The sequence below is a fragment of the Ziziphus jujuba genome, chromosome 5 (genome assembly GCF_031755915.1).
Source record: "Ziziphus jujuba cultivar Dongzao chromosome 5, ASM3175591v1".
Taxonomy (NCBI): Eukaryota; Viridiplantae; Streptophyta; class Magnoliopsida; order Rosales; family Rhamnaceae; genus Ziziphus; species Ziziphus jujuba.
Genome location: NC_083383.1, coordinates 26,037,269 through 26,047,800, shown reverse-complemented (window position 1 = coordinate 26,047,800; position 10,532 = coordinate 26,037,269). Strand labels below are relative to the sequence as shown.

General features: G+C 30.4%; 1 protein-coding gene across 1 annotated transcript; it reads left to right on the top strand.

Moving 5' to 3' along the window:
• Positions 1-6,869: 6,869 nt before the first annotated feature.
• On the top strand, positions 6,870-10,292 carry LOC125423049 (putative sucrose transport protein SUC6). The gene is made up of 4 exons (XM_048476201.2): positions 6,870-8,294; positions 9,244-9,307; positions 9,569-9,612; positions 9,862-10,292. The coding sequence occupies exons 1-4, from the start codon at positions 7,014-7,016 to the stop codon at positions 10,045-10,047; spliced, it is 1,575 nt and encodes a 524-aa protein (XP_048332158.2). The 5' UTR covers positions 6,870-7,013; the 3' UTR covers positions 10,048-10,292.
• The last annotated feature ends 240 nt before the right edge of the window (positions 10,293-10,532 follow it).

Below are 10,532 nucleotides of genomic sequence, written 5' to 3'. Positions count from 1 at the left end.
TGAATACTCTTATACAAAAAAAATATTAATGTCAATACTCATTATCCATACAATAGCATACCCTATATATATATATATATATATATATAATCTAGAATAATTTTCAAATGTAAATCTTTTCAACTTACATAGTTATGTAAACAATAATTGCAGGTTATGATGGGGATAACTGAACCCATAACTTTAGTGATGTATCTGTTAAGGTCAATGAATCAATTTCACCCATCAAAGTCTTTTCCCTTTGTTTGTTTGTTTCAAAATTGTATTACATTTCAAATCTAAAAAAGGATATGAGAGGGTGACTTCAACTGATGACGTGAAAGATATGATTTTAAAAGGCAATCTCACTTGTCAAACTTATTTTCTCTTTGAAAACTACTTCTTATGGACAGTAGGCACATGCATGCAGCTAGCAGATATATATATATATATATATATATGTGTTTGTATATAAAAATACGTAGGATGGGGACAACTAGCATAGGGATACAGAAGCAGTAGAAGCATAGTAGCACATTTCCCAAAGTAAAACTCCAATATTAAAATAGTAATAAGCACACAGCCATAGTCTCCACAGGCATATATTATCTTAACAGTCCGGATTTGACCGCCGTCGCCATCCGCATCGGTCCGCATCCCAAGTCGATCGGCAGCCGACTCTCACCTTTGAGCCCCCCCCCCCACCACCCGAACCTCTCGATGTGTTTTTATGAAATGAATGGCTATTTTACAGGATAAATTTTGACAATGATTCTTCTTTTAGATTTACCTACCAATATTATTGTATATGAATAATAATGAAAATTTTGTAGTGCGAAAATTCACATTTTAATATTAAAATGTAAATATCATTTTAAACAATAATTTTTTGAAGAAAATATAATTTAAATATTATCATCAATAATTTTTTTTTAAAAAAGAAAAATCATATTTAAAGTTTAATAAAATGCAGATGTCGGAGGCCAGAAACTGAACTGAACGTGGATAATAATATTGGCAAAAGCCGCAATGGGAAAGGGAAAGGCCAATAAATCAAAGTACAAGTGGAAGTAGGACTGTTGCAGTGTCATCTCTTACTTACGTTTGTGAAATTGCTATGACCCACAAAGTCAATGCCATGAGAAAAATAAATAATATTAATTAAGAACGAAAGAAATTTAAGAAAAATAGAAAAAAGAAAGAAAGGAAATCTCTGCTTCATATGGATTCGGTTTTAATGAGGTTGAATTGAATCAGTAGGTACACGCTCTTTGGTTTGCGCGAATTAAGCTCTGTTCACTTTCTCTTTTTCTCTGCAAATGGATAAAGTCAAAGAATTTCTCCACACTGTCTCTCATCAGCATTCTACTCCATGTTCTTCGCTCTTCTATGTATTATCAAATACGATCATCATCTTTTCAATTATTATTATTTCTTATTTTATATACTCCTATACATATATGTCCTCATGTGCAAAATATTCAACATTCTGCTCCCACCACCAACCCTACCCCCCCGGGTCATTTCGTTTTTTTGGTGGTTAAATTCAACATTCTGCTTCTGCTTATGCGTCATTGCTCATGCTATGATATATATATATATATATATGTATCACATTTTCTTTTTTTGGCAGTATCATGCTATATATATATATATCACATGTATGAATTATTAAATGTGAAATTATAATATATATATATATATATATACATAATATATCACATACTTGAAAGATGATACAGCTACATTTTGTCCCCTTGAGGCATGCACTACCATTTGCATTTCCTTTTTACTTGCTTTTTAAAATTAATGCTAATGTTGGTGTCAAAGAATACAAATAGAATAAGAATATAAAAAAAAAATGATGAATACTCTTTATCTCAATTAAAGTAATTTATTAACTAACGAAGATCATAATCATTATTTTATTGGACAATAATTCAAATTGAAACCCTTTCATCTCTAATATCAAACTAATAATAATAATAATAAAACAAATGACAACCATTTTTTACAATTTCATATTCTTTTTGAGTAATGTTCCCTTTTGCTATTACTGTTTTTTTTTTTCCCCCAAATTTTTTATTTATTTTTATATTTGTTTTTAGTTGACTGGATTTTTGTCATTGGTCAATTTGATGTTCAACGGATGATACACACACACACACACACACACATATATATATTACAAACGGTAAATTTTATAAAGTTTTAAACTCCTAATTTCGTTCTAATTATATTTAAATCTTACATTTTAAAAAAATTATAACTAACTTCCTTTTAGTTTTCCCTACCATCACAACACAATCATTCATTATTTCACTAACCGTTAACGGCTAAAATTGCATTTTCGCAAGATTATTTAACTATGAAATACTGATTATTCTAAAAGAAATAACAAAATACCCTATCTTTCCTAAAGAATTAAGTTCATTTCGATAAATATGAAAACTAAAAACTAAAGTAAGTTTAACTCGTGATAGTTTTTCAAAAAATATAGAACCAAAAGTTGTTTAAATAAAATATTTGGAAAAAAAATGTGATGAATAATCTTTGTTGGATTTCTTCGTTATGTTTTATATATTTTATACAATGTTGAGAATGAGTCGATTTGAGCTATAAAATCTCTACATGAAGCATTAGTGCAACCATTTATTATATGAAAATTTAATTGACTATCACCAAAAAAAAAAAAATTCAACTTCTTATATAAAAATTGAATACATAATTAAATGTATCAAATCAATATTAACCACCTTATAGCATATCCTATTTATGCTCATTATAAGTGGTGACAATAAAAAGTGTATCCCTATTGGGACGCTGATATGATTAATCGACACTAGAGAATGTTTTAAGTAATTATCCAAAAATAATAATAATAATAATAATACAAAAATAAAATAAAAGGGTAAAAAATAAAACTAGATTTCAAATATGGAATCCAAAAATACTCGTGGTAATATTATATTCCAATCAATCAGTATCCGAAGCTGTTTGACGGACAGATCAACAGCCTATATTCCATTAATATTGCAAAAACGAATATATATGAGAAATGATCTTTTCTTTCCAATTTTATATCCCTGATAGAATCTTTCACTTATTTTATTTTATTTTATATGTTTTTTAATATTTTTTAAATAAATGGTATCATGGTAGAAAAAGGTAAAAATAACAAACAACTAAAAAAATATAAATTCAATGTATGAAATTAGATAAAGATTTTTTATCTCATTTTTATTTTATTTTATTGTGAAATTCTAGTACAGATGGGACAAAAATAAATATGGAAAAATAAAACTAAAATATCTCCATCCAAATAATCATCATCATCATTATTTTTGGATATAAATTCAAACTCATCATCATTTTATGTGAAAATGATAATTTCATGGCCTGCTAAACTGTTACAAAATGATAAATGGTCGGTGATGCTTAGTTCGGTCAAAATGAATGTGTGTCAAATTTTAGTTTCCTAAGTGGAGAAAGTGGTAGGGAAGCGTTTTCATTTATCTAAAGGCACTTTAAAGGCAAGGGCTTCCACTTCCACACTCAATTATGCGAACAAATATCTACAAAAAAGATTAATAAACAGTCACTAAACCTTGTCTCCTTACACACAAAAAAAAAAAAGAAATTATGTACCTTTACGACACCGAAAGATATCAGTTGTATAATTAGATTTGAACTATCCCATTCTATATGTATGTAGCCATATAAATAATATAAATATGATACACACACACACACACACACACACACACACACACACATAACCTTCTTTGATCACTTTGAATCAAATTCCTAATAATGATGGGGCATTAATTTGCAACAGAAACAAAGAATAATAATTTTGTTAATTGATAGATATATATAGTAGCAAAAATAATGTTATCAGTCCAATGATAGAGAGGAATTATTCCTTTATTTATTTATTTATTTGCGGAAGATAGAGAGGAATTAATTCATTAGGCCTTGCTACACATGGTTGTTTTCCTTTCTCTTTTTTTTTTTTTTTTTTTTGTGTGGATCCCACATAAGTTCTATATATAAAAGAGGAATATATATAGCAGACCGAACAAACTGATATGCTTCTAATTTTATAATATATATTTTGTTTCCATAAGGACAATCGAGTGGCTAAATCATTATTTCTTTTTTATGATAAAAATTTCAAATACTCTCTCATCCAATATATAATTTGTTAGATTTAATTAATTAATCCAATTATCACATTTTTCATCTGTTATATCACCGTATCTTCATTTTATTCTAACAAATATAACTTCGGATATATGCATATCTATATATATATATATATACAGTAATAATTTAATGTACTATCTAATTAGCTTTTATTACTAACTATTAAAATTGAATTGGTAAATAGTATATAATCGTATTAATTTAAAATATATATTTTTTTATTTTTTTAATATTAAAAGTTTTTTTAAAAAAATTCTTTTAATAGAAATCAATTAAATTTTTATATGATGTTTAAACAAATATTAAATTGGTTTAGAAAAAAATTGATAATTTTATTTATTTCTTGTTTTATCCAATTTAGTTTTATACTTCATCACATTATAGAGTGAACTAGGTAACATATTGGTCAAACTCCTTCTCTCTCTCTCTCTCTCTCTCTCTCTATATATATATATATATATATATCTATAGAAGCAGAACAAAAAATAATACATCTAAGTCGAACTTTGTGGTGTCAAAATTTCAATTTCTCTAACTGTTCGTTTGTTTGCTTTATTTATTTATATATTCTCCTGCTAAGGTTATTTCTTTTATAAGTATGATAGAAGAAGAGACACTACAGTATAGATGATTTGAGACTTGAGAGTGATGTTGACCAAATTAATTGAATCTGGAACAATTTTTATGGAACGAATAAGTACAAAACTAAAGTTTGATTTCTATCAATTCCTAACTCTTCCTCCATCAAATTCTCATAAGTTGAATGCAAAAGAAAATTCTCATAAGTTACTTATGAAAGGGAAAAAATAAAAAAATAAAAAATAAAAAATAAAACATACAAAAAAATAAAAACGACAAAACAAAATCAATCAAATCAATGAGCATGTGCATTCATATCAACATGATCTAAAAAAGGGTCCTGGAGGGGCCCATCAAAAACACACTTTAATTTTTTTTTTTGAAAACGCATAATTTAGTTGGTAGATATAGAGTGGTTTATATATATATATATATATATATATGTATGTATGTACGTATAGAGTGATTAAACATATAAGACTGCCCTAATTAATGACCTCAAATTTTCATTAAGCATATATGGAAAACACATGAAATTTCCTTGCTGTTGCAATTATTATTATTTTTTATTTTTTAAATTTTTTAGTTTTTAAAAAAAATTTAAGGGCAGGTATGGTAAGCAAAAAGGTAGTGGCTCTTGAAAGAGTAAGCCGTAGAAAAAGCTTTTACTGTGAATAAATTTTGGCAGCAAGCGAAATCAATGGGTTGCCCACCTTTGGAAATTTGGTTATATAAGAAACTATAATATCCTTAATTGGCTAAATAGAAATACATTCCGAAATTAAATTTGAGACTTAAAATTTTTCATTTTTCATTTTTTATTTTTTATTTTTTACTTTCTCTGAAATTTTGAGACTCAAATTGAACAAAAGTAAAATCAACTACTCCAATATGCTCCTCTCGCTCTTCTATATTTATGTGAAGAAACTGATGTGGGAATCTATTTTCACTTAAAATACACTGTTTTTTGATGGTGATAAATAAATATCACTTGCCGATAGTAGTGCCTCATAACTTTCATTTTTTTTTTTTTTTTGGGTAAAATCATAACTTTCATTGTTGTTTACTTATCAATTTCCCTTCACACATCTCTAGCTAATTTGTAAACCCTTATTACTTATTTCACTGATAAAAAAAAAAAAAATCTTAAAATACAGAGAGAAAAAAAAAAAAAAAAGAGGGGAAGAAAATTGAAGGATAATTAATTTAAATATACTGGATAAGGTAGTTCCACGTATACAATTTGAGTTTGTGGGAAAGTATAGATATAAGCTTGTGATTCATAAGGCTAATTTAGATACTATCATGGAAATACTACTCAATTTCCCAGTGGATTACTTAAAATAAAAAAAAAAAAAAGAAAAATTTCCATGTAAAAGTAACGTATTTAATCTTTATACGTACAGATCAGCTAGTAATTAAAAAAATCAATATGTAAGTTATTATGGAAATCTTTCATTTTAAGTTTCAAGCTAAAATAAATTCCATTCCCCTTTGACTTATGGTGTTGCAAAATCAATGCAATGTTGAAAAGTTTGTTGAAAGCAATTAATATATATATTTTTATACATATAAATAAATTCATGGTAATGACTTGAAAGGACTACTGCTTTACATAGTTACCAAATTGAACACTCACGGTCCATAAATGTGCATAATATTACAAAACACATAAAACATATATATATATATATATATATATGTATATATATTATCCTACAGCCCTGCTGTAGTGGGCCTAGTGGTCTATCCCCATGGGATCACCCTCCGATCATTACGAATACGAGTGATCAAGTTGTCATCACTATAGGAAAAATATTATTCTATAAAATAAAAAAGGAAAACCAAAAAAACAAAAAGCAGTAGTTAATATTATGTGCGTGAAAAAAAGGGAAATAGAATTTATGAGACAATGTAGACGTGGCAATAGTAAATTATCACAAAACCTGAGAAACACGCTTTTGTACCGGATAAGGATAAAAAGTAAATTTAATTTAATTACATTTTTTTAAAAAAAACAAAAAGAAAAAAATTTCCAAGTTGCCTCCATGCAACGCCATTTTGCTCTTATTTTTTTTTTCCATCTTATAAATATCCATGCAAATTCACCATCACCACCACCAAACTTCCAACTTAGAGAGAAACAAAACAAATACTAAAAAGAAAGAGAAATACTGCCATTTTCACTACCATCAATAAGAAGAAAAATCCCATATTATTCATAGATAATATCCATTTCCATAGCAATGGCAATGGAAGTTGAATCATCAACAAAAAACAAAGATGATTTACCAAACCAAGTCAAGCCCAAAACGATGCCGTCTCCTCAACAACGATCCAGCCCTCTCAGAAAGATCCTCGTCGTGGCATCCATTGCCGCCGGAGTCCAATTCGGTTGGGCTCTCCAGCTCTCCCTCTTAACCCCTTACGTCCAGCTCCTCGGAATCCCCCACACCTGGTCATCTTTCGTCTGGCTCTGCGGGCCCATTTCGGGCCTTTTGGTCCAGCCCATCGTCGGATACTACAGCGACCGCTGCAATTCCCGCTTCGGCCGTCGCCGTCCTTTCATAGCAGGAGGAGCCACCTGCGTGATCTTCGCGGTTTTCCTCATCGGATTCGCCGCCGATCTCGGCCATGCTCTCGGCGATTCTCTGGGTAAGAAAACCAAACCCCGAGCCGTGGCGTTCTTCGTCGTCGGATTCTGGATCCTGGACGTGGCGAACAACATGCTCCAAGGTCCCTGCCGGGCTCTCATGGCGGATCTCTCCGGTGGAGACCATTCGAAGATGAGAAGTGCAAACGCGGCGTTCTCGTTCTTCATGGGTGTCGGAAATGTGCTGGGTTACGCGGCGGGTTCATACACGAAACTCTACCACATATTCTCGTTTACCAAATCTCAAGCGTGCGATGTCTACTGCGCGAACCTGAAGAGTTGTTTCGTAATCGATATCGTTCTTCTATTGGTGCTCACAGCAACTGCATTGACATTGGTGAAAGAGAAAACTCTGGAGGAAATCAGAAGCGAAGGAGCTGATGATGAAGGAGGAGAAGAAGTGGAGATAGTGAAAACGCCGTTCCTGGGAGAAGTGGTGGGGGCTTTCAGGGGATTGAAGAGGCCTATGTGGATCCTGCTGTTGGTGACGGCGTTGAATTGGGTCGCATGGTTCCCGTTCTTGCTTTTCGATACGGATTGGATGGGGAGGGAGGTTTACGGTGGAAAAGTCGGAGATGGAGGACTTTACGACGAAGGTGTAAGAGCGGGTTCGCTCGGTTTGATGTTCAATTCTATCGTTCTTGGTTTCATGTCGGTTGGTATCGAGTTCATGTCTCGGATTCTTGGTGGTCCCAAGAGACTTTGGGGAATTGTCAATTTCTTGCTCGCTGTCTTCTTGTCGCTCACCGTTTTGATCACCAAACTCGCTCACTCCACTCGCCGGTTCGATCCCGCCGGCAAGCTTTTGCCTCCTCCACTTGGCGTCAAGGCCGGTGCTTTGTCCATCTTTGCCGCCTTGGGTATTCCTCAAGCAGTAAGTGACTATTTTCTTTTTTCTCTTTTTTTTTTTTTTTTTTTTTTTGGGTCTATTTTCTTTCTTACTTTTTTTTTTAATGTTATTTTCAGACATTTAAGAATGGTAATAAATTGCTAAACGACGGTACAAATTAAATGGAGTCAAAAATATGTTTTTTTAAAAATATTAATTAATTAATTAATTAATTAATTCGAAATTTAAAACCAATGGAGGAGAATTAATTACAATTTACTGTTAGCGTTAATCTATTTTTAAATACCCTTTATTATCAATGTTTTTTATTTCTTAATTTGTTTATACTTTCAATTTCGGAATGTTTGGCATCTTATTTGAAAAATCTTTGATTTTAACTCTGTTTTGTTTTTTTCTTTCGATTGGAAATCTTGTTTCTTATCTAAATTATTGGATAAAGTGGACCATATATGCATGTGGTTGCTTTCTATAATTGAATTTTCTTGTGATTTCCTAATTAAATGTTATATCGTATTACGTTTTAATTATTTATTTATTTTTATAGTAGGATTCTACTTTAATGATTCATTAAAAATTGCATGTGGTTGCATGTGGTTGCATATTTAAATTATTACTGTGTAGGACAAATAGAAGATAACCAAATTTGTGAAAGCATGTATAAGTTCGGTATGGTTGTTGACTTTATCAATTGTAGTAAAATGGATTAATTCATTTAGAAAGAATTAGTTCTTTACCTTCTTTATTCTCTCTTTCTTTTCAAAAGAAACAAAAGAAAGAAAGGGAAAAGAAAAGAATATTTTTAATGTAAATTCCATGTTCATCTAAACTTATCCTCTTTTTTTTTTTCCTAACATTAATTTGAGTGCCACCACATTATATAGGCAGATCTTTGTCTTTATATGAACAGGTTTATTGTCTTTCTTGTTGTTAATTTGCAAAAATCCACTATAATTTTATGTCCTTTTTGTTGCAGGCGACTTACAGTATTCCTTTTGCTCTAGCATCCATATTTTGTGATACTTCTGGTGCTGGCCAAGGTATGTACAGTTGGAGTAATTCTAGACTCATCAAGTTTTTTAACCAAAATTTTAGTATATAAAGATTTTGAGACTGCTTCATTGGTTTTTCCTTTCATAAATATAGGGCGCACTATTGATTTACCATTAATAAACTGCTATATTATAGCATTGCCATATAAGTAACTGTGGAGTTATTATTCATTAACATTTAAATTAAATTAGTTATAATTTAATCTTCTAAAATTAAATATTTAAGTTTTGTATATTTTACTTTTGCAGGCCTTTCTTTGGGAGTCCTGAATCTCTCCATTGTCATACCACAGGTAAAAAAAAAAAAAAAAAAAATTAAATTATTTTACAAGTTGGGATTTGTTTTTAGACTTTTTAAAATTTCATAATCAATTTGGCAATGCCTCATTTATAACTCTATTACTCAATCCATGTCATGAATGGTGAAATTCACAGTCAAATTGGACAATTTTCTTATGGATCATTTAAACGCACTTATAATTTGTTTAATTTTTTTTCAATGTTTATTAATTTGGAATTAATGGGGAAAATGTTTTAATTAGATGTTCGTGTCGGTAATAAGCGGACCATGGGATGCTTTATTCGGAGGTGGAAACTTGCCGGCGTTCGTGTTAGGAGCGGTGGCTGCTTTTGCGAGTGGGATATTTGCAATATTTGTGTTGCCATCTCCACCGGTTGATCAGGTCAATTCCAAAATGGCAAGGAGTGCAAGTATAGCTTTCCATTGATAAATTAATCAATCAGTAAATTTCAAATAATTAGGACCCAATAGACAGTTTTTAGATTTTTATTTTTGTTTTGTTTCATTTTTTTTTTTTTTTTTTTTAATGAGCTTCTTAAGTTAGTGTTAAAAAATTGGCATTTGTAACCTTCGAAATGATCAAATGCCATCACCTGCCATTCTCTATAGTGGCATAGAATGTCTCTCTATCAATGCGTAAGCATGCATAATAGAATATGATCTTTGTTTTTATATGTAATTCTTTTTCTCTTCTTTTTGTTTGATTCACTAGCTTGGTAAAGCTTCTATAATCCTATTTAAGTTCTGCTCAGCATGATTTATAAAATTTTGCTTTTCGTCTTTTAGCTTCTAAAAATGTTTAGACTATTATACGGAAAGTCTTGGGCCTATTAGGAAAGTTAAAATTAAAATCCATACTGTACGGTTTTCTTTTTAAGTACTAGAAATTTCAGAAAAGGATTTTTGGCATGT

What these genes read in the sequence shown, in the direction of transcription:
- LOC125423049 (XM_048476201.2), top strand. Translation starts at nt 7,014, where the DNA reads ATGGCAATGGAAGTTGAATCATCAACAAAAAACAAAGATGATTTACCA. An exon ending in TACTTCTGGTGCTGGCCAAG is followed by an intron (nt 9,308 to 9,568) that starts GTATGTACAGTT and finishes TTACTTTTGCAG; the next exon opens with GCCTTTCTTTGGGAGTCCTG. An exon ending in TCTCCATTGTCATACCACAG is followed by an intron (nt 9,613 to 9,861) that starts GTAAAAAAAAAA and finishes TGTTTTAATTAG; the next exon opens with ATGTTCGTGTCGGTAATAAG.